Genomic DNA, 26098 nt, shown 5'->3' with positions numbered 1-26098 from the left:
TAGGTTTAAAAAATGGTTCAAATGGCTCTGAGCACTATGGGACTCAACTTCTGAGGTCATCAGTCCCCTAGAACTTAGAACTACTTAAACATAACTAACCTAAGGACATCACACACATCCAGGCCCGAGGCAGGATTCGAACCTCCGCCGTAGCGGTCGCGTGGTTCCAGACTGTAGCGCCTAGAACCGCTCGGCTACAGTTAGGTTTAAGTAGTTCTAAGTTCTAGGGGACTGATGACCTCAGATGTTATGTTCCATAGTACACAGAGCCGTTAGAACCATTTTTGAGCAATCTCACCAGAGCAACAGCCAAAACATCTGTGAGGGAAGTCTTGCAATGTCTTGTTGAAATGCAATTTCCTTAGTAGCCACTCCCGAAGCTTAGTTTTGTTGTATCACTGCACACCACTGCCAGGATAATAGCGTCCGCAGTTCTTGGTGTAGTGGCTAGCGTTGCTGCCTCTGGGTGATGGGGTCCCGGGTTCGATTCCCGGCCAGGTTGGGGATTTTCTCTGCCCAGGGACTGGGTGTTTGTATTGTCCTCCTCTTTTCATCACCATCATCATCATTCGTGACAGTGGCTAGATTGGATTGTGAAAAAATTGGACTGTGTAAAAAATTGGGACTTTGTACGGGCACTGATGACCGCACAGTTTAGCTCCCTACAAACCAAACATCATCATCATCAGGGTTACATCACTGCGAGTGATAGGAATGCAGGGATTGAGAAGCACTGTATGGTTGCTCCATCCAAGTCTACTCAATAGGGAATGAGCTGGGAAGTTTACTATTGAAAAGCACAGGAGAGTTCCTCCAGCCTAGTCTACTCAATAGAGAATGAGAAAGGAAGGCTAGGACAGCTAGCGAGGAGCACCAACAATCTACAACCGCCCCCCACATACACACAAACATACATACGTACATACATGCATTCTGGACAGAAATTTAACACCAATAGATGCACATTACTCCTCCTCAATCACAAACTCTGTGATCGCTGAAATGGGACTTCTTCCCAATCTGATATCTCTTTGCTTTTTTAAACAAAGATGAATTGTTACTATCCTACTCTCTGCAGTTGTTTTAGACATAGCACATGTAGAGTTAAACTTAGAACAGTGGCGGTAGGAACAGTGCTAATGAAAAACATCCTATATTGAATGCCATTGCACATAGACTTAAAAAAACAGCTTTTAAAGCTCAAAATAATGAGTTACAAAATTTTGAAGATGACCAATAATAAAAGCCCGACTATACTCGTGCACTGAACTTCGACTAAAATATCGTGAAACTTGAAGTATTGTTTACTGTCTGTGTAGCTAAGAAGTCTACTCAGGTATTTCACAATGGTTTCCTGTGAACATAAATCCCGGAGGAGCTGCTTGGAGCACAGTGGATGTATTTATCTCGTACATCTGGGGAGCACTTTCCTCTCAGCTGATGAACTGTCGTCACTTTCAGTTCTAATGAAGTAACATCACATTCTTCTTCAGTGCCTGAGCCGCTAAATTCGGTGTCAAGCTCACGATCACTGTAGCCATCCTTTCTGAAAGCATTGATTAAACAACAGTACAAGAATGTGTCTGAAGGCAAGCGTTTTGTTGGCGAGTATCGAAACCCGCACACAATAAAGAAGTGGCAACCACCTCAACCAAAACACGACAGCTGCACTAAAAATGTAGTACCAGATGCTCTCTAGCGGCCAAACGCGTAGCTATCGGTGCTGAAAAGGGTATAAGCGGGGTTTCATTTGTTTGAAAATCTTTTCTTATGTTGCCCGAGTGTACTTAAGATTTTAAGCTCCTCTCAAAAGAATAAAAACGTGATAACTCCATGTTTTAAGTTAAGGCATTAATCACTTCGGTCTATGGAATTAGAAGCATGAACCATGAACCATGTTTTTCAGAAAATCATTAAGTGGTTCTCTGCAAATGGGCTCTCATTAAACTTTGACAAAATACAGTACATACAGTTCCACATACTAAATGGAATGATACTATTAATAAATATAGACTTGGATCAGAAATCGGTAGCTCAGGTAGCATATTCAAAATTTCTAGGTGTATGCATTGATGGGGGGTTGAACTGCAAAAAACACACTGAAGATCTGCTGAAACGTGTGAATTCAGCTACTTACGCTATTAGGATCATTGCAAATTTTGGTGATATACATCTCAGTAAATTAGCTTACCATGCCTATTTTCATTCTCTGCTTTCGTATGGCATCATATCATTGAGTAAAAGAGTGTTTATTGCACAAAAGCGTGTAATCAGAATATTTGCTAGACCTCATCCAAGATCGTCCTGCAGACACTTATTTAAAGATCTAGGTATCTTCACTGTAGCCTCACAATATATATGTGCACTTATGAAATTTGTTATTAACAATCCGAACGAATTCAAAAGTAATAGCAGCGTACATGGCTACAACACTAGGAGAAAGGATGATCTTCACTACTCAAGGTTAAACCTAACTTTGGCTCAGAAGGAGGCAAATTATTCTGCCACAAAAGTCTTTGTTCACTTACCTAATAGCATCAAAAGTCTGACAGATAGCCATATAGCATTTAAAAGGAAATTAAAAGAATTTCTTAATGGCAAGTTCTTCTACTCATTAGATGAATTTTTGGATATAGTAAGTGGGTAATTTCCCCAACCCCCACAAAAAAGTGTCTTGTAATATTTTGTGTAATGTAATATCTTGTATAGACACCTTTTATTAACCTGGCATGTTCCACATCATTACAAAGTGTCGTATTCATGATCTGTGGAACAAGTACTAATCTAATCTAATCTCTAATCGAATCTAAGGCTCCATGGTCCTAATGGTGAAGGATGACAAGGAGATCAGACATTTTTATGTGGTCTATAAGACCCCATCACAGGCACAACTTTTTTTAAGTGTTGACTATATTGTTAAATGAGGTGTGCTCATTAGCTGCAGTGCCGTTTGGGTATCTACAAACAGAAGTGCAGTCGTTGTTAAATTGCAGATGCTCTCGAGTTGGTTGATATATTACCTGAGACATTATTCGACATGACAAACTCGCAAACATGCAGTGGTGCCATTGTGGTTGCAGACTCGGAGGCGGTGGTTCGCGAGGCGGTGAGCGTGGAGTGCGGCCGCGTGCTGGCGACGCTGTCACGGCACGAGCAGGAGGCGCGCGACCGCCTGGAGCTGGTGTGCCAGGAGCTGATCAAGGGCCAGCTGGACAGGCTGGGCCGCTGCTGCGACCGCGGGCTGCAGGAGATCAGGGAGGCGGTGAGTCACCCGCACCAGCTGTCTGACCCACACCCCACACCCTGCCCCAGCACTCTGTACAGTGTGGGCCCGTGCACTTGCTGTCCCCCTACTCTCTCCGACGTCTCCATTCAGCTGGGCCGTCAGCAGATGGTGTGTCACTTGCAGCAGTTCATCTGCTGTTTCAGACAGTGAGAGCTGCAGAAGATATGGGATGTGACATGTCACTCACAGTTGCTCACGTACTGTCTCATATTTTACCCATTCCCTCCATTCATTTGGAACTTCAGGAGATACGAACATGAGTATATAACCCACAGCTGTTCACCTGCTGTCCATTTCTTCCATTCAGTGGGGTCAGCAGCAGATATGGGAGGTGTCTGTCATTCACAGCAGCACTCCTGTCGCCCCATACTATGCTGATACCCTTCGTGCAGTGAGCTCGCTGTTGTCAAGGCACTAGGTGGTACACTGATGTGACATGGAGTGGCTGGTAGGGGTCAGCAGCCATGGTGGTAGGGTGAAGATGACTAGTTTGGCCCAGTGAACTCACTTGTCTCGCTGTGGTACAGCTCTTTAGAGCAGCGAGCTCACCTACAAATCGACTAGTGTGCTTAGGCTTAGAGATTCCTTCTTGAGCAAGAGAACATACCAATGTGCAGCATATTTGATAAGTGACAGACTGTGTATAACATAATGCAAAAGTGTATCATAATCTTTACTCTGTAGCAGAAGTTCCCAGCAGTGGCATCGATTTTTTGAAACCATTTATATAGTGATGTAGGTTAAGGTCCCAGACATCACACCCTGCAGCTATTCATCCTGGTGCGCAAACATTTGCAAATAAGCAACAAGAAAAAGTTTTAAAATTTTTCATGATGCTCAGTAGCTTTAAGAATGTCATGTTGTATAGACTGATTGTGCAGCGCAATGGACAGTGTAAAGCTCTCACATACAGTAAGTCATGGCTTCGAATCTCGTCAGGAGCCCAATTTTTTATTTTTAAATCATTCAAAAATGGTTCAAATGGCTCAAAGCACTATGGGACGTAACATCTGAGGTCATCAGTCCCCTAGAACTTAGAACTACTTAAACCTAACTAACCTAAGGACATCACACACATCCATGCCCGAGGCAGGATTCGAACCTGCGACCGTAGTGGTCGCGCGGTTCCAGACTAAAGCGCCTAGAACCGCTCGGCCACACCGGCTGGCTTTAAATCTTTATCAAAATGACTTTGATCATTATCTTTATTCAATTAATTAGTTTAAATGTGTTTTTCAATTTCAGTTCCTTTATCACATTATGCTAATCATCCTACCAACTTTTACATTTTTTCTCATTTTTCTTCCTTTTCCACTTGTAATCTTTCTTCGTGTGAAACTATTTAACTTTATGAATTAATTTAGATTCCATTTCTTTCATTTTATCATCTTATACTTCCTTCCATGTTATTGCATTCATTATTTCTAATTCTCATTTTGCTTGAATTTTGTTTTAGCTTTAATTCCTTCTCCTCATTCAATTTTCGTTTGCATATTTTTGTCCATAGTGCAGTACGAAATTTTTGTATTAAATGTTTGCGAGACGATTACCTTCCAAAAAAAATGCACATCTTTCAAATGAAAGTTTTGACCCCACTGCGCCGTCAATGTAGAGAGATTATTTCGTCTTTTGTAATTTTAAGCAGTAGATCGGCATTTTCAAGTGCTTAAACTTTAAAATAGGTAAATAAATGTAATTAAATTCACATTCTCAAAACTTCTGAGTGGAAAAGGAATGATATAAAGAAAAAATGAGAACAAATAAATAGGTCATAGGGTGAGTAAAAGCAGTAACAAAGGAATAGAAGAAAGTTTACACTTAAACCAACTAATTGAATAAAAATAATGATCAAATCCATTTTGACAAAGAGTTAATAACAAAAATATTAAAGCACCTGAAGCGATTCGATCTAACAATATTCTGTCGTTGAAACTCTCACCCTAGCCCTTATGCTATGCAAACAATGTCTACAATGCTACATTTTCAGAGCTGTGAGAGACAAGTGAAATACCGACATCATTTTTAGTGAATTATTCGCAAACGAAGGACCAGCAGGGTGAATGGCTTCAGGGTATGACACCTCGGATGTTATCCTGCATAACCCCAGAGATCTTTTCAGAAAGTCGATCCCACCATCGGAAACTTCTTGTCAGATGACGACTCTTGTTTCGAAAAATGAAGAAACCGAAGAACAGTTGCTTAATCCACAAACTTTTATTGTGTTCATGAACGGTTTTGGGACACTTAAAGTTCAATGATCTGGTTTAAAAATAAAAAACACTTAATCATTTTGAGGTCATCCTCACCCTCAATGTTGTCATGGATCCATTGGTGTGAAGATGATCTCAGAATGATGAAGTGATCTTTTTTTTAACCAGGTCATTGAATTTTAAGTATCCCAAAACCATTCATGAACACAGTGAAAGTTTGTGGATTAAGCAACTTTTCTTCGGTTTCTTCAATTTTCAAAATGCACTTAAACAGTTTCGGCTGCCCCATAAGAATAATTCTCCTTTTGGCTATACCTCCCTGTATATTATGGATGCCTTATAAATTTTTTGTTTCATTATCTCACCTCTACGCTGTGTATTTGAAAGAAAACTTAATGTCCTTCATTAACTAACTGGCGCTATCAGCTTAGGGTCCATTCTGCTGTTCTCGGCATCATTTTGTGAACTTTTCTTATTGAAACATTTTGTTACTTTTTTCTTATTGTAAATGTACTTTTTACACAGTTCTGGTTACTGTGTGTCTTATTTCCTATGACCACATAAAACCATGCACAGGGTCACATCAGTATTGCCTTTTGCACTGTGATATACAGAAACAATATCTTTGGAAGAAAACTTAACATTAAAGGACCGTCTCAAAGAGAGGCAGAAGAGTGGTTAAGACATGCAACTCACATTTAGGAGGATTGGGGTTCAAATTACATCGTCTATCACCATTGAGGTTTTTCTGGTGTTTCACCATGGTACATAAAACAGGTCAGGACACAGCTGTAGAAGCAACTAAAGAAGCATATCACATATTATAAAAGAACACAGAATCTATAGGGCATGCAACAGGTTACGCAATCTCTTAACTTAATGTGAATTCAATGCGATATGTTTTTAATAGTTTCTACAACGAAACTCTGCCTATAAATCTGGCAGAAAACTCGAATAAATTGTAGTCATATGCAGAGGGTACAAATACAAAGAGACAATCTGTTCTTTCACTGTATGATATCAATGGTAATATCACCAACGACTGCATCTTCAGTGCATAGTCAGCAGTCACGGTTTTGTGTAGTTATCTTATGAAAGAAGATGTAGTAATTATTCGAATAAAGAACACCTACTAACAAGAGAAATTTACCATATATACCCTTGGTGTAGCGAAGCAGCTTAAGTCACTTAATAAAGGAAAGTCTTTCAATACAAACTGTACACCAACAAGGTCCGTTCAGAGTATGAAGGTGAAATACATCAGCCAGCAGCAAGTCGTATTCTCAGATCACTTATTTGTTTCCTAGTTTAATTCTTAATTTCTTTGCGTGTTATTGGATACTTGCATAGTTTAATTCACAAATTTCGGGCGTTATTACAGTATTTGAGAGTTGTAGCATCGCGTTTTAGTACCTGTATAGTGTAAATTCGCGTAGTCGTCAGTCATTTGTTTGTTTTGAACGGGTTGTGAGATAAAAGAGAGGAAAAAAATTGTTAAGGATGAATAGGGACTGCGCCTGTACGGATTCAGAGGGAATTTGTCACCGTCCGTAAACAGCTGGAAGTTGTGTTGGCCGTGGTCGACAGGCTCCTGCTGTTGCCCTGGGCCACGTTGACATTGGGACACAGGAGGCGATCGCTTTGGCGCCTCTGAAACCTGTAGCATCGCCTGGGATCTCTGATGCCACTGCGCCCACGGATTCGGACGTCCCTGCCGGTCGACACTTGCCTGACGGTGATTGGCGAAGAGTGGCGGGGTCGCGAATCCCTGGGTGGAAGGCGTAACGAGTTTGAGGTGCTTCCCATTGTTGAAAGTATTTCTGGGCCAGCAAGGGCGGCCTCGCCTATTGCGGCAGTAGCCGGTCTTCCTGAGAGGTTCGGACAAGCGCATAGGATGGGATTGCTTGTCATTGGGAGCTCCAATGTTAGGCGGGTGATGGCGCCCTTTAGGGGTATGGTAGCCAAGGACGGGAAGAAAGCCAATGTGCACTCCGGGTGCATACCGTGGGGAGTCATCCAAGATATGGAAATGGTCCTTCCGGATGCCATGAAGGGTACAGGGTGCAGCCAACTGCAGGTGTTGGCTCATGTCGGCACTAATGACGTGTGTCACTATGGATCGGAAGAGATTGCCCCTGGTTTCCGGCGGCTATCTGAGTTGATGAAGACTATCAGTCTTGCTAGCGAGATGAAGGCAGAGCTCACCATCTGTAGCATCGTCGACAGGACCGATTGCGGACCTTTAGTACAGAGCCGAGTGGAAGGTCTGAATCAGAGGCTCAGACGATTCTGCGACCGTGTAGGCTGCAGATTCCTCGACTTGCGCCATAGGGTGGTGCGGTTTCGGGTTCCACTAAATAGGTCAGGTGTCCACTACACACAGGAGGCGGCTACACGGGTAGCAGGGGCTGTGTGGCGCGGACTGGGCGGTTTTTTAGGTTAGACAGTCTTGGGAAAGATCAAAAAGGGCTCCAGTCTCAAAGGATACAGGGCAAAGAAACGACCAGAATCGACCAAGCAACAGTCGGTATTGTAGTTGTAAAGTGTCGTAGCTGTGTTGGAATAGTACCAGAGCTTCAAGAGCTGATAGAAAGCACTGAAGCTGAAATCGTTATACGAACAGAAAGCTGGATAAAGCCGGAGATAAATTCTCCCGAATTTCAACAGAGGCGCAAACCGTGTTCAGAAAGGATAGAGTAAATAAAGTAGGTGGTGGTGTGTTTGTGTCAGTTGGTAATAGTTTATCTTGTAGTAAAGTTGAAATAGATAGTTCCTGCGAATTACTATGGGTAGAAGCTATACTCAACAGTCGTACCAAAATAATAATTGGCTCCTTCTAGCGACCCCCCGACTCAGATGATATAATAGCTGAACGCTTCAAAGAAAACTTGAATCTCATTACAAATAAGTACCCCACTCATACAGTTATAATTGGTGGAGACTTCAATCTATCCTCGATTTGCGGACGAAAATACATGTTCAAAGCCGGTGGTAGACAGAAAACATTTTCCGAAATTGTACTAAATGCTTTCTCTGAGAATTACTTTGAACAATTAGTTCATGAGCCCACACGAATTGTAAATGGTTGCGAAAACACACTTGACCTCTTAGCCACAAATAATCCTGATCTAATAGAGAGCGTCATGACGGATACAGAGATTAGTGGACATAAGGTCATTGTAGTGAGGATCAAAACCATATCAACCAAAACCACTAAAAATAAACGCAAAATATATCTATTTAAAACAGCAGATAAAAAATCGCTTGATGCCTTCCTAAGAGAGAGTCTCCATTCCTTCCAAGCTACTTATGTAAACGTAGACCAGATATGGCTCAAATTCAAAGATACAGTATCGACAGTAATAGATAGATACATACCGCATAAGTTAATAAGAGGCGGGACTGGTCCACCATGGTACACAAAACACGTCAGAACACTGTCGCAGAAGCAACGAAAAAGTGATATATGGCGTTCCGCAAGGTAGTGTCATAGGCCCTCTGCTGTTCCTGATTTACATAAATGGTCTAGGTCACAATCTGAGAAGCCCCCTTAGATTGTTTGCAGATGACGCTGTAATTTACCGTCTAGTTCCAGTTACAAAATGATGTAGAGAGAATTTCTGTATGGTGCGAAAAGTGGCAATTGGCACTAAACAAAGAAAAGTGCGAGGTCATCCACATGGGTACTAAAAGAAATCCGATAAATTTTTGGTTTACGATAAATCGTACAAATCTAAGGGCTGTCAATTCGACTAAATACCTAGGAATTACAATTACGAGCAACTTAAATTGGAAAGACCACATAGATAATATTGTGGGGAAGGCTAAACAAAGACTGCGCTTTGTTGGCAGAACACTTAGAATATGCGACAAACCCACCAAACAGACAGCCTACATTAAACTTGTCCGTCCTCTTCTGGAATATTGCTGCGCAGTGTGGGATCCTTACCAGGTAGGATTGACGGAGGACATCGAAAAAGTGCAAAGAAGGGCAGCTCGTTTCGTGTTATCGAGCAATAGGGATGAGAGTGTCACTGATATGATACACGAGTTGGGGCGGCAGTCACTGAAACAAAGGCGGTTTTCTTCGAGGCGAGATCTATTTACGAAATTTCAATCACCAACTTTCTCTTCCGAATGCGAAAATATTTTGTTGACACCCACCTACGTAGGGAGAAATGATCATCATAATAAAATAAGAGAAATTAGAGCTCGAACGGATAGATTTAGGTGCTCCTTTTTCCCACGCGCCATTCGAGGGTGGAATGGTAGGGAAGTAGTGTGAAAATGGTTTGATGAACCCTCTTCCAGGCACTTAAGTGTGAATTGCAGATAACCATGTAGATGTAGATGTGGATGTGGAACGCCTTTATGTTCATGACTGCGACCCCATCTCTCCACTATACAAAACGAACTGCCCTTGTTTGTGCATTTTCAATTCTCTGCATCAATACAGTCTGCTAAGGATCCCATACTGCATAGCAGTACTCCGAAAGAGGATGGAGGAGCCCAGTGTGTGCAGTGCCTTTAGTAGACCTATTCTATGTTCCAAGCGTTCTGTTAGTAAAACATAGTCTTTGATTCGCCTTGCCCACAACATTAGCTGTGTTATTGTTGCAATCCATGTTCATCGTAATTGTAAACCTTTGGTATTTAACTGAATCGTTAGCCTTCATGTTTGTGTGATTTAGCATGTAACCGAAGCCTAATGGATTTTTTTAGTTTTTGATTCTGAGACCTCACATTTTTATTATTTTGTGTTAGTTGCTACTTTTGCGCCATGCAGATGCGTCGTCTCAGTCATATTGCACTTTTTTTTATCTTCTGATGACTTTACTGGGTTGTCAACGACAGCGTCATCTGAAAACGATCTAAGGGGACCCCTTAGAATGTATTCTGTAATCGTTTATATATATTAGGAACAACAGAGGGCCTAGAACGTTCCCCTAGAAACTCTAGTGTGAGGTGTCAGTTGATCATCTGACACACTTCTGCTATTCTACGAGATCGGAATCTGTTGATCTACTCAGTGAACCGATGACCCCATATGCGAACAAGTCGTGCAAAGTCATGTACTGACTTTCTGAGCTGAACAGGGGTGGCCCAATTCAACATGAAACATGGGTACCAAAACGCAATAGAAATATTGGTAAAGGTTGCCATCCAGCTACTATATGAAACTAAACATCACTACAACAATTTGATTTATTGCTAGATGCATTAATGCAAGTCTAGTCACGGAATAAACAATAAAAGTAATTACAAAAGAACAGAAGGATGCAAAAACATGTCCGAAAAATCTTGGTACAGGTGGGTAGGTTTGAGATAGAATGATACAGAAACACTACAAGAACATCGGTAATGATTGCTGAGAAAATTGATAACCTAACGAAAAGAGGCAGAAAAATAAGAAAGAGCACCAGTTATCTCGCCTAGGTACATGCTGAGTGCAGGTAACTGGCTGTGAATTAGTTCAGCAGAACGAAATTTTGAGCTGAACCAACTAACTTCACAGTCCCCTCATCATGACGCATGCAAAGGATCCTTTATTGTATGATTATATAATAGCGGCACAAACACTGGTAGCAGTTACTTCTGTAAAATATCTGGGAGTATGCGTGCGGAACAATTCGAAATGGAATGATCATATAAAATTAATTGTTGGTAAGGCGGGTACCAGGTTGAGATTCATTGGGAGAGTCCTTAGAAAATGTAGTCCATCAACAAAGGAGGTGGCTTACAAAACACTCGTTCGACCTATACTTGAGTATTGCTCATCAGTGTGGGACCCGTACCAGGTCGGGTTGACGGAGGAGATAGAAAAGATCCAAAGAAGAGCGGCGCGTTTCGTCACAGGGTTATTTGGTAACCGTGATAGCGTTACGGAGATGTTTAACAAGCTCAAGTGGCAGACTCTGCAAGAGAGGCGCTCTGCATCGCGGTGTAGCTTGCTATCCAGGTTTCGAGAGGGTGCATTTCTGGATTAGGTATCGAATATATTGCTTCCCCCTACTTATACCTCCCGAGAAGATCACGAATGTAAAATTAGAGAGATTCGAGCGCGCACGGAGGCTTTCCGGCAGTCGTTCTTCCCGCGAACCGTACGCGACTGGAACAGGAAAGGGAGGTAATGACAGTGGCACGTAAAGTGCCCTCCGCCACACACCGTTGGGTGACTTGCGGAGTATAAATGTAGATGTAGATGTAGAAATGCGGCCCATGCTTGCCATTCTGCTGATACCCAAGGATGGTCGCAGTAGTGGCTGAGAATTGCAAGTTCATCCCCCGTATCAGCGATCAGTCCTGAAGTGAAGATATGTTCCTCTGCCGTACTAATGTTTACTGCAGCACGTCCTCAGATAATAAATCAGATAGCCGCAGCCTAATGCAAAATACAAATAAGCTATCTAATGACAAAATTACAAATACTTCATCCACACCCAGTTCACAGTGTACACTAATAACAGAGGAAGACAAATGCCGGTATGTACCGCAGGACACATACAGAAACCCCAAACAATACAAGAACAACGTAACTGAATATAACGATCTTGAGAGTCACTTACGTATAAGTACTTTAGAAAATAGGGAAAATTTTCATACTCCTCTGCAAGCGAAGGGAAAAAATATATTTCCAGACAACGGAGCAGGTAGACAGAATGACACCTTGGACAGAGAACCTGCCAACTGGCCACCGTGCGCACGAAGATGTGAGGGTTTAAACATAGATAAAGTTTATAAGGGTTTCGCACTGTGATTGGAGTGGAACTGCGTAGACTTCTGAAAGAAGTACGGGCGGGTATAATCTATCTCCAAGAGTGGTGGGAAACATCCAGGGTTTCCAAACATCTCATAACAATTGCTGGGACCCAAAATGCCAAGGATGCGATTGTAATAGCGAATTTAAATTACACATTCACAAAAATAGCACAGCTATGTTCTGAACGTGTAGCCACATCTGAAATTACACATGGATGAGAATCATGGATTGTCACATCCGTGTGAACCGCGCGACCGCTGCGGTCGCAGGTTAGAATCCTGCCTCGGGCCTGGATGTGTGGGATGTCCTTAGGTTAGTTAGGTTTAAGTAGTTCTAAGTTCTAGGGGACTGATGACCTCAGAAGTTAAGTCCCATAGTGCTCAGAGCCATTTGAGCCATCACATCCGTGTGTGGGCAGTATTCACATGACGCAGAGACTTTTGCTGAGCAACTAAGAGATATATCACAACTTTCTAGGCACAAAAGATCACTCATACTTAGTGACTTCAGTGCACCGTCGTGTCTATGGCACGCAGACAGAACAGACAATAGCGGACAAATCGTATTTGACACAATAAATGAATGCAGCCTCTTTGTTCTAAACAATGCAGGGCAAACACCTACACACTGCAACAACGCCGGAGGATCCAGTAAAATTAACATCTCGCTAGCAAATCCGGTGTCCATAATACGCATCAACAAATGGGAAATACTAGAAAATGCGACGTTCGTCGTGGCATACTATCCACAAGCTCATTAAGGAATTGTTGGTCCAGATTATCACACTCCTCAACGGTGATTCGGTGTAGACCCCTCAGACTGGTTGCTGGGTCATGTCTTCCATAAACAGCCCTTTTCAATCTATCCCAGGCACGTTCGATAGGGTTCATGTCTGGAGAACATGCTGGCCACTCTAGTCGAGCGAAGTCTTTATCCCAAAGGAAGTCATTCACAAGACGTGCACGATGGAAGCGCGAATTGTCGTCCATGAAGACGAATGCCTCGCCAATATGCTGCCGATATAGTTGCACCATCGTTCCGAGGATAGCATTCACGTATCGTTCAGCCATTACGGCGCCTTCCACGACCACCAACGGCGTACGTCAGCCCCACATAATGCCACCCCAAAACATTAGGGAACCTCTACCTTGCTGCACTCGCTGGACCGTGTGTCTAAGGCACTCAGACTGACCGGGTTGCCTCCAAACACCTCTCCGACGATTGTCTGGTTGAAGGCATATGCGACACTCATTGGTGAAGAGAACGTGACGCCAATCCTGAGCGGTCCAGTCGGCATGTTGTTGGACCCATCTGCACCGTGCTGAATGGTGTCGTGGTTGCAGAGATGGACCTCGCCATGGTGGTTGGGAGTGTAGTTGCGCATCATGCAGCCTATTGCGCACAGTGTGAGTCGTAAGACGACGTCCTGTGGCTGCTCGAAAAGCATTATCTAACATGGTGGTGTTGCTGTCAGGGTTCCTCCGAGCTATAATCCGTAGGTAGCGGTCATCCATTGCAGTAGTAGCCCTTGGGCGGCCTGAGCGAGGCATGTCATCGACAGTTCCTGTCTCTCTGTATCTCCTCCGTGTCCGAACAACATCACTTTGGTTCACTCCGAAATGCCTGGGCATTTCCCTTGTTAAGAGCCCTTCCTGACACAATGTAACAATGCGGACGCGATCGAACCGCGGTCTTGACCGTCTAGGCATGTTTGAACTACAGACAACACGAACCGTGTACCTCCTTCCTGGTGGAATGACTGGAACTGATCGACTGTCGGACCCCCTCCGTCTAATAGGCGCTGCTCATGCATAGGTGTTTATGTCTTTGGGCGGGCGGATTTAGTGACATCTCTGAACAGTCAAAGGGTCTGTGTCTGTGATACAATATCCACAGTCAACGTCTGTCTTGAGGAATTATGGGAACTGGGGTGATGCAAAACTTTTTTTGATGTGTGTACCTTCATCATTACGTTACATGCTTCTCAATACGTGTCGAATCCCTGAATAGAAACCAGTGGAGATACATAATATCTGCATACATCACTCATGAAGTAAACATTGAGATAAACTTTATATATTTCTTGAAAATGATCATAAACATAAATAATCATTTACTTTTTTAATAATAGTAGAGAAATCCTCCACATAAAAAAACCCTATATCTTCAAATACAATATTCTGTTTGTCTGTTATGCTATGGCACACGATGTGGCTAAGCTTTACTAAGAGACTGTCCTTTAATAAAAATAATACCACTTCTGGAGAATTAGTTGTCTATTCTCAGACCTCAAGCGTCAAGGACTCCTACACCAACGGCGCAGCACGTCTCTTGGCACTAAGCTACCTGCCACCTGAGGATGGATTAATCCTCCGCAATTGGTTTCATTATTAATAAAAGACCACACAATTTTGTTCACTGTTTCTGACTGTGGAGATACCATCGTCATTTTACTTGTAAGAAGTCGAGAAATCTAGAGAGACGGCATGTTACACTGGTGGTATTTCTGATTTTTGCTTTTCTTTCTTGTTTTTCCAGATCGAGAAGGCAACGGATCAGATTAACTCAGGAATTCGAGATTCTGCTGACAGTGCAGTCCACAAGGTAAGCACCTCTACACTATCAGTGGGCAATGAATCCCCGTGTTTGGTCTTCATTCGTCAGTAGTAGGGATGTGGGAAACTGACCTGTTAAGAACGACACCAGTATTATACTTCTGAATAGCTGGTATTTTCCGGTATTTGTTTGGCTTCGGTTGCATCAGGTGTTTTTTTATTATTTCCTAATAACCGCGTAAAGGAATCGAAATACCAATTAACGACAGCAGCAGTGTTAAAATTTTTGGTTTTTAACTAAACCTTTTTTTAAAAACGAGTAATTTTTATTCGTAAGATTTCCATTGTCTTATAATATTAAATTACAATAGAAAATAGTATAAGCGACCAGTGCTATTTTAATAAAAATGCTGACGGTAACGAGTAACAATACTGGTACATCATTGCTGAGACGTTACTGTAACCGTTAGGCCCGTTTCACACTGAGAGACTGGTGACGGTCGCCAGTGACAGTCACCGGTGACTGTGGTGAACACTCCTGAATCACCGGTGTCCGAAACTGCAGGTATTGGCAACTGATTAGTGAGTGAAATGCACTCGAGCGAGGAGGAACTTTTGTTGGTACTTCTGAGCAGGAGGAGGAGAACGAAGACAAAAGTTTATTTCACGTACATCCACTGCTACATGATCGACTGGAGAAAGGATTGTTTTATACTCTTTATGTCGTTTGAGGATACGTTAACTATTCAGAGATTGCGGGACATGTCACCGCGTTTAGTCCGTGAAGGAAATATTGCGAACAGTATCAGACATGACTTTGCAAACTACTTCGTTAGCCCTCAAAGTGAAGTGGCTTAGCAGCCGAAGAAATTCAGATGATAAACGGGTATTCATCGGACAAATATATTATCCTAGTACTGACATGTGATTACATTTTCACGCAATTTGGGTGCATAGATCCTGAGAAATCATTACCCAGAACAACCACCTCTGGCCGTAATAACGGCCTTGATACGCCTGGGCATTGAGTCAAACAGAGCTTGGATTGCGTGTACAGGTACAGCTGCCCATGCAGCTTCAACACGATACCACAGTTCATCAAGGGTAGTGACTGGCGTATTGTGACGAGCCAGTTGCTCGGCCACCATTGACCAGACGTTTTCAATTGGTGACAGATCTGGAGAATTTGTTGGCCAGGGCAGCATCGAACATTTTCTGTATCCAGAAAGGCCCGTACAGGACCTGCAACATGCCATCGTCCATTATCCTGCTGAAATGTAGGGTTTCGCAGGGTTCGAATGAAGGGTAGAGCCACGGGTCGTAACACATCTGAAATGTAACGTCCACTATTTCAAAGTGCCGTCAATGCGAACAAGAGGTGACCGAGACGTGTAACCAATGGCACCCCATACCATCCCGCCGGGTGATACGCCAGTATGGCCATGACGAATACACGCTTCGAATGTGCGTTCACCGCGATGTCGCCAAACACGGATGCGACCATCATGATGCTGTAAACAGAACTTGGATACATCCGAAAAAATGACGTTTTGCCTTTCGTCCACCCAGGTTCGTCGTTGAGTACACCATCGCAGGCGCTCCTGTCTGTGATGCAGCGTCAAGGGTAACCGCAGCCACGGTCACCGAGCTGATTGTCCATGCTGCTGCAAACGTCGTCGAACTGTTCTACAGATGGTTGTCGTCTTGCAAACGTCCCCATCTGTTGACTCAGGGATCGAGACGTGGCTGCACGATCCGTTACAGCCATGCGCATAAGATGCCTGTCATCTCGACTGCTAGTGATACGAGGCCGTTGGGATCCAGCACGGCGTTCCGTATTACCCTCCTGAACCCACCGATTCTATATTCTGCTAACAGTCATTGGATCTCGACCAACGCGAGCAGCAGTGTCGCGATACGATAAACCGCAATCACGATAGGCTACAATACGACCTTTATCGAAGTCGGAAACGTGATGGTCCGCATTTCTCCTCCTTACACGAGGCATCACAACAACGTTTCACCAGGCAACGCCGGTCAACTGCTGTTTGCGTATGAGAAATCGCTTGGAAATTTTCCTCGTGTCAACACGTTGTAGGTGTCGCCACCGGCGCCAACCTTGTGTGAATGCTCTGAAAAGCTAATCATTTGCCTACCACAGCATCGTCTTCCTGTCGGTTAAATTTCGCGTCTGCAGCACGTCATCTTCGTGGTGTAGCAATTTTAATGGCCAGTAGTGTATAAAATCTTCTATGTTAATGAAATCTAAACTCATGGCTACAATGTGTATAGTATAATATATAATGAATGTTTCGCGGCACTGTCTCAGATATGACTGCCTGTCTGTTGGCTAATCTGCAGCGCTGTGTCTGTGGTCTGTGTCCCAGTGTGAACATTCCAAACTAACGTATGTCAGGCGGTGACTGGTGTGAACACAGTGACCCTGTTCGCCGGCCGCGGTGGTCTCGCGGTTCTAGGCGCGCAGTCCGGATCAGTGCGACTGCTACGGTCGCAGGTTCGAATCCTGCCTCGGGCATGGATGTGTGTGCTGTCCTTAGGTTAGTTAGGTTTAAGTAGTTCTAAGTTCTAGGGGACTGATGACCACAGCAGTTGAGTCCCATAGTGCTCAGAGCCATTTGAACCATTTTTTTTACCCTGTCCGTCACATGCGGCGAGGCTGAGTCACTGCTGGGTCACAGTGGCTCGGTGATGCAGTGTAGTGTCCCAGTGTGAACGCTCCAGTTCAAATGAATGTATCTCTCTCGATGACCGTCGCTTGTGACCGTCATCACTGTCCCAGTGTGAAACGGACCTTACTATGTGCTGTGGTCTCTTAGGCGGTACGCGTGTACATGCATCGTACAAGCCTTGTCCCACCTGATCTGTACGGTACTTTCTGACAGTCGTCACCGGACGTGCGACGTATTACAGAATGGCACCAAACAATATTTTCACAAAGTGACATAGCAAAGAAGTACAATGCTTAGTTTGCTTTGCAAAATTAAAAACGGGAGGAGCCACAAGAAACTTGTGACTTCATATTAGGAAGAAACACAAAAATTAACTGCTCATTAATAGTTTACGATGAAAAAAAATACCTCACCTGCTGCCTGTGTCTATATGTTGTTGTTGTTGTTGTCTTCGGTCCTGACACTGATTCGATGCAGCTCTCCATGCGACTCTATCCTGTGCAAGCTTCTTCATCTCCCAGTGCCTACTGCAACCTACATCCTTCTGAATCTGCTTAGTGTATTCATCTCTTGGTCTCCCTCTACGATTTTTACTCTCCACATTGCCCTCCAATACTAAATTGGTGATCCCTTGATGCCTCAGAACATGTCCTACCAACCGATCTCTTCTTCTAGTCAAGTTGTGCCACAAACTCCTCTTCTCCCCAGTCCTATTCAATACCTCCTCATTAGTTATGTGATCTACCCATCTAATCTTCAGCAGTTTTCTGTAGCACCACATTTCGAAAGCTTCTATTCTCCTCTTGTCCAGACTTTTTACCGTCCGTGTTTCACTTCCATACATGGCTACACTTCTTACAAATACTTTCAGAAACGACTTCCTGACACTTAAATCTATACTCGATGTTAACAAATTTCTCTGCATCAGAAACGCTTTCCTTGTCGTTGCCAGTCTACACTCTATATCCTCTCTATTTCGACCATCATCAGTTATTCTGCTCCCGAAATAGCAAAACTCCTTTACTACTTTAAGTGTCTCATTTCCTAATCTAATTCCTTCAGCATCACCCAACTTAATTCAACTACATTCCATTATCCTCGTTTTGCTTTTGTTGATGTTCATCTTATATCCTCCTTCCAAGACACTGTCTATTCCGTTCAACTGCTCTTCCAGGTCCTTTGCTGTCTCTGACAGAATAACCATGTCATCGGCGAACCTCAAAGTTTTTATTTCTTCTCCATGGATTTTAATTCTTATTCCGAATTTTTCTTTTGTTTCCTTTACTGCTTGCTCAATATACAGATTGAATAACGTCGGGGAGAGGCTACAACCCTGTCTCACTCCCTTCCCAACCACTGCTTCCCTTTCATGTCCCTCGACTCTTATAACTGCCATCTGGTTTCTGTACAAATTGTAAATAGCCCTTCACTCCCTGTATTTTACCTGTGCCACCTGCAGAATTCGAAAGAGAGTATTCCAGTCAACATTGTCAAAAGCTTTCTCTAAGTCTACAAATGCTAGAAAAGTAGGTTTGACTTTCCTTCATCTATTTTCTAAGATATGTCGTAGGGTCTACATAATACGTCTTTATCTGCTTCTAGTCTTTGAAAACGTATAAATTAACTCGAAAAATAGAGTTGTACTACTTAAGTTTCCACCCTTTAGTACTGACTATTCGTGATGCCCAAATAGCAGTATGTGCGACGATTACATGAATTTTGAGAAAAGTTTCAAAAAATTGGAATCAGTAGTAGAATACCGGTGATTTTTTGTTAAGTTCAACCAGTTACCACTTACCGAGAGAAGCAGCGAGCGGTGGACGGACGAAGTTTTCTTCTACTTGGCTACTGTATTTCATATGTTGATTCTATGTAACTTGAAACTAAAGCAGACAAAATTTTTCATTCTTTATTCTATTTCTACATTTATTGTAGGAAATAGTGAAACGTCCCCTTTGAAAAATTGTACAGTACTGTGCTTAACCTGACACACAATATTTTTTAGCGCAACGCAATATGACTTTCAAAAATCCCTACAAAAGAATGGCCCTGACTAACTTTAACCTACACCTTTCACAAATCACTTACCTCACCAAAAATCTTCGTTACTCGAACTACTGCAATACAGCGAGCGCCACTACTGCCAGCTAAATAATAGATTCAAACTACTGAAGGCACGAACTACTGATAGGCATAGTTAGCAAATGAAAGATTTTAATAGAGAACAAACAATGTATTTGCCTTAATAGTCATAATATATATAGCAGTTCATGACAAATTACAAAACTCCGCCATCTCTCTCCCCACATCCACCACTGCTGGCGGCTCACCTCCAACTGCGCAACGCTACGCGCTGTTCACATCCAGCTGCCGCTGCCCAACACTTCAATGGCAGACAACAATGCAAACTAGCCACAGACTACACACAGCACAGCCAGTGATTTTCATACAGAGCGCTACGTGGCGTTACCAATAAGAAAACCTAAACAGCCTACTTACATAGCCCCCATGCTCCCCACAAAAAATTTTACAAATTGTTTTGGGCAGTGGCCAATAATGATTTGAAGAAATTTTTCATAATTACAATAACAAAGATATCAGATGCACACACTTATTAATACAATGTTGGTCAAAAGCTAAAATTTTCTCAGAGTCCATAAAGACAGTCCTGATCATTCATCACAGTGAAACTGCCGTTTCTTTTCTCAAAGTCTGAGCAGTAAAAGACAATGCACACGGAAGTAGTGGATTTCCATGCAGTCTTGAAGAAGTAGTGTTGTCCTTCCAATGGAAAGACAGTGCTGACTCTTGACATGTAATGGGCCACAACAGGGCAAACCCACAGCAGAGTCATTCGACGTTTTGAAGAATATTGGAGAATATGGTATTGGTGGGCCACCAGAGGCGCAGACCCACTGCAGTCCTTGTAGAAATAATGGTGTTGGTGAGTCATCAAAGGTGTAGACCCACTGTAGTTCTTGTAGAGATAGCTAGCAGCCATCTGTTGCGACTGTGCAGGTGCACAATCACCATCGAAGAGTCTTGCAGAGAATATAGCAAGTCCATAAACCACAACTTGTGCACTCACAAAGTTTCTGGAATTGTCCTTAGAACCAGCAATGCTGTTATCCAGTCCCTTGCTGAATTATTAACACACGTGCAAACACTATCAGTCCCTACTTCTCACATATACTATACCCATATACTATACCCAACAGAAACGTGTGCAGTGAAATGTAACTTACAAGTTACTTAATTTGATGAACTGGTGTCAATTACTATTTTATAACATGTGAATACTATTACAAAGGTACAAAATACATCATTAAAGAACATAACAATACAGATAACATATGTAGTACAGGCTTTACAACAGAATAGAAATAAACATATACATCAATGTTACAGGAATTATGAGATAAGTAGATACATAAAAGATCAGAATAACTTTTGAAACATCAACTTTACACATGAGCATTAAAACAGAATAAATAATGGCTAAACATCTTTACAAAGTAAATAACATAGTATTAGAAAAATTCTACAACAGAACAACATCAGCTAAACACATAAAGACAGGAAAAACACAAATATACAAGAGTACACAAACACATAGTGGGATAACACAAGGAAAGGACAGAGTTTCTTTTACTGCAGTATTTTGCTAACAAAACTTCCTTTTCTTCTCGGAGATCTCCCTTCGTTCTTCATTATTTCCAAAAAGTCCTATCTATACCTGCTTTCTGTATTCTATTCATATTTCTTTCAAAATAGTTTTTCTCCACTGTACACTACCATTTTTTTTTTTGGCCAAACCATTTTCTTATATCTTCTCAATGCATTTCTTCCAATTCATCACAACTCGTTCTCTTATACAGCCTACCCCATCTTAAGCTAACTTAAATCTACTGAGCTCAGATGCTAAACTAAGGGACAAGGCAATGCAGCAGTACAAAACAATTAACACAAACAGCAATGACAAAATATTCAAATTGGCCAAGCAAGCAGCAATATTACAACTAATATGAGCCAATGTGCAGCAGCAAGAAAAATAAATCAGTAGTAAAACTAGCTTAACAGAGTAATACAAAGTGAAATTTAGTAGCACTATGCCTGGAAAACCAGCAGCAGAAAATGAAATAACTTATACCTAAACATGACAAAGCTCAAGCAGAAAAAATAGTACACTAAAGACAACAATGCATATAAGGGAAATGTCTATTCACATCTTAATGACTATGTAATTAAAGTGGTGCACCACAACTATTTCTACAAAAGAAATTACCAAGTACTTGAAAAGAAAATTATGAATGCAGTTCCTGTGAAGGTAAATGTCTTTTTGTGCTTCCTCATTATTTTGAAAAAATTATTATTTACTCTATCTGTAGACTGAAAATATTTATATTAGTACATCTATAAAATTTTATTTTAACCAATGCTGCAGTGCAGCTAGAAACTAGATATTAAACAAAATGAGTAAATAAATACATAAAGCAAGCCATGTGGCATTTCTCTCAATTAGCAAGACAATAGCCGTGAAATGTTTCTCATCGTTTCATTAGGCATTTTAGTAAATATCATAAATTAAGAGCTCCACAGTGTAATCATATGTTTTCAAGTTCGACCATGTCGTTTTTGCGATGCTTTCTGCAAAGGAACGTCAATAGCGAGGATAATGGCCTCCCCTTTTTTTTCCTCCACCAGTACCTCTGAAAGGGGCACACGCTAATGGCTTTTTTCCAGGCGACTGTCGCCCAGCTGGGTGCCCACGACGCATTACGTGCAGGTGGTCACTTAACTTTCTTACCGAAATATTTACGACACCAGTTTCCACTACAGTGACAGTCTCATATGAAAATTTCACAGGTCGAAAATTTATGTTACAAATGTGTAGAAACAAAATCCTATGAATATAACAGTGCGCAAAAAATTTTCGCCTGCATTGTGATACATTCACGCATTTACACACATTTCATAACTCTTAAAGTACGATTCTTGGTTTCCAACAACCTTTTTCACAAATCAGAGTCCCTAACCACTATTCATTACTCCTTACCTTATTACACATATAAATATTCGTCGACACTTCTTCAATATTTCATCATAACAGATACGTAGCATAATCAAATAACTCATATAGCATCAGCTTATTGATCATAAACATATGGCAACAGCATAATACACATCATCATCGTAATAATAACCTCATAAAACCTTAGCCAAATCTCAAAATCGTTGTAGCTTCCTCCAATAGTGTCAAAACCTAAAAAAAATTCTCTGCTCATGTCAAAAGTGTTATCTGCCTCAAACGTACTTTAAAAATCATGATCCCATACCAAATACATCATTCAAAGCTCTCATAGTATCACAATGGTTCCAAAAAAAATATGAACAGTTTACAAAGTACAGACAAAGTACAATTTCGTAAGTGTGAAGTAATCCATCTGTGTAATTACGTAAACATTTGTCACTGATGTAGTAAAATAAATGTTTGTCTCTCACAGTTAAATGATCAGATAGCTGTGTAATTTATGTGTTAGAGAAATATGGTACCGATGCGTAAAGTTGTATAAGCAAATACCATATTAGCTAGGGCTCGAAACGTCCCCTTTGAAAAATTGTACAGGACTGTGCTTAACCTGACACACAATATTTTTTAGCGCAACGCAATATGACTTTCAAAAATCCCTACAAAAGAATGGCCCTGACTAACATTGACCTACACCTTTCACAAATCACTTACCTCACCAAAAATCTTCGTTACTCGAACTACTGCAATACAGCGAGCGCCACTACTGCCAGCTAAATAAAAGATTCAAACTACTGAAGGCACTAACTACTGATAGGCATAGTTAGCAAATGAAAGATTTTAATAGAGAACAAAGAATGTATTTACCTTAATAGTCATAATATATATAGCAGTTCATGACAAATTACAAAACTCCGCCATCTCTCTCCCCACATCCACCACTGCTGGCGGCTCACCTCCAACTGCGCAACGCTACGCGCTGTTCACATCCAGCTGCCGCTGCCCAACACTACAACCGCAGACAACAATGCAAACTAGCCACAGACTGCACACAGCACAGCCAGTGATTTTCATACAGAGCGCTACGTGGCGTTACCAATAAGAAAACCTAAACAGCCTACTTACAATAGTTGTAACAGAAAACCGATTATCGGTTACTTCAGAAACCGCTTATTTTGAGCGGTTTTAAGTTTTACGTTAAATTGTTGTTGTTTTAGTGATAACTGGCAACCCTAGTCAGTACACTTACAGTTAAATCGGGAATTTGAATCCAGCATGCGCACGACGTTTCAGTATCCCACATTCGTAAACGGTGTGCCAGACAGGGTTTATGATGCGTCAGTACACACTGCCGAGTCCTTGTGCAAAACCAACTCCTGGTGGGCAACGCCAAACACAAGGTCTGATCTCAGCCGTAGCAGGTCGGAGTCCGTTATCATAGTCACTGCTGCACCTAGCGCATAACCGCGATGCCTGAAAAATGTTATTTGGAAATAAAACAAGCCCGTACGACTACACATGTGTAGATTCCCAATACCACAACTCTTATCGATCTGCTTAACATTTTGACGTCGTGGTTTTATCTGGAGATACAGCTTCTCTCGCAGCTTAATAAAATCGTATGTCAGATGCCCTGTAACACAACGCTTAGGAAAATATACATCGTACGATCTATTATTAAGATTTGTTAGCAAGGTAGCAGCAGCCGGGAACGTGGCAGCGACTAATACCCCCTTTATGGACATAGAACAGGTTCTTGATAAGGCATGGCGTGCGGGACTTCTTCACGAAATGCCAAGTTTCAACTTCCCACCTGAAATGGCACAATTAATATCTAGCTTCATTGGAAATAGAAAAGTACAACTACGAGTCAAAAGTCATCTTGCTTCATACTCAAAGCGGGAGTCCCCCGGGGTGCCGCCATCCCTCCATTGTTATATACGATACGCGTTTCTGACATCCCAAGACCTGGCGCAGTGAGGACATAGCTCTGTAAGCTGGTGGCACCACTTACTGGTGTGACGCTCCCACTAGCGATGTAGTCAATGAACAAGCCAGCAGTTACATCAACAAACTTGGAACCTGCCTCAACGAATGGAGAATCAGATCTAATCCAACCAAAAGTCAACTTATTCTGGTCAGGCGTAGAAATCGCACTAATTGCCAACAAAAGGACCCCCACAAACTCAGCATACGACTTTGGGGACAAGAAATTACTCCACAACCAAATATTAAATATCTCGGAATCTATCTGGATGAACTCTTAAATTGGCACAAAAACACATCGGAAAAAATTAAACTAGCTGAAAGGCTACTTAACTTAGTACGTCTCATGAAATACCGAACACGTGGGATGGAACAGCCAGTTGCCCTTCTTACATACAAAATGTTTGTCCGCCCCAGTCTCGAATATAGATCACAAGCGTCGATTATGTCATCTAACCGAACGAAAAAGATTTTATCTGCGGACCGAAGGATGTTTCGAAGAGATGGAGACCTATGCTGTGACTTCGCAACAAATTCCCTGTACAAACACTCAAAAATATGCTAGACAGAATAAAAGATCCCGTCTCCAGATTCTGACTCATCAGACTTCGTAACAACAAATTTAAAAATCATTCTTACAGCATGACCCTACAATGTTTAATTTTCCGAAATTCGAGTATGTGTTTCCTCTTTACATTATTCTCGAAGCAGTATCGATTTCACTCGAACAGAATCCTCAGGGAAACGAAGAGATCAATGAGATTGTCAACAGACCAAGAACGCCTGCAAGAATTTGAGACGTTGCAGCAGTCTGATATAGACAGAACAAGTTACTTATTGAGCAAAAATATTTCAGTCAACTCCTTCAGAAGGAGACAATATCCTCTGCATCGACTAGATTTTTAAGCTTTTCATCTTCTACGTAATTTGACGTAAATTCTCTACATAAACGTAATTCCACGATCACAATACCATGTCAAGGCCACTGAGATAATATGAAGATATATAAGTCAGAACATTAGGCAACCAATCCCAGCTGGGGTTTTTTCGACTGAGAGGCTCTACCCTCAGCCGTAAGGCGAATACCGGTATTTGAAAGGAATAAAACATAATACAACATCTTCCTCTCAATTATACTTTTTTATGCAATCATAAAGCCTAAAAAATTGAATAAACACTCAATTAACGTAATTAAATGGCGCCACAACAGAACAAACTACAACCACAGGCTGAAAAGGGCTATGATCTCCTGCAGCTCACCATTTCCTTCAGGGGCGGAATGAAATTATATCATGTCAGTTCTGTACAAGACAAGATATACCCACAGGGCTGAATTTGGAAACCACTTCTCTTTTCGCTTAAACTGATGAATCAAAATGAGTGCTCCTAGCTGCTAGCTGACCATGCAGGAATCATAATAAAACCCAACCTAGTTGAAACAATAGAAACGGCTATTATAGGAATATTCGAATGCATTATTAATTGGTTCTTGAGAATGGTCCATTGCTTATCTTCAAAAAAACAGAGTTTATTCAAATATGATCATCAATATCATTCAGATATGATCATCAATAATAACACT

The 26098-nt window shown here is 41.8% G+C and overlaps 1 protein-coding gene across 1 annotated transcript in view; it reads left to right on the top strand.

The window, feature by feature from the left end:
• The first annotated feature begins 3037 nt into the window (after positions 1-3037).
• The window catches only part of LOC124716804 (actin cytoskeleton-regulatory complex protein PAN1-like), a 60215-nt gene continuing 37154 nt past the window's right edge, over positions 3038-26098 (top strand). Inside the window, exons 1-2 of the mRNA XM_047243353.1 lie at positions 3038-3394; positions 14795-14860. Coding sequence (XP_047099309.1) covers positions 3038-3394; positions 14795-14860 — 423 coding nt within the window. The remainder of the gene's footprint in view (positions 3395-14794; positions 14861-26098) is intronic.

Source organism: Schistocerca piceifrons, chromosome 9, assembly GCF_021461385.2.
Source record: "Schistocerca piceifrons isolate TAMUIC-IGC-003096 chromosome 9, iqSchPice1.1, whole genome shotgun sequence".
Classification (NCBI taxonomy): Eukaryota; Metazoa; Arthropoda; class Insecta; order Orthoptera; family Acrididae; genus Schistocerca; species Schistocerca piceifrons.
This window is presented reverse-complemented; position numbering and strand designations above follow the sequence as displayed.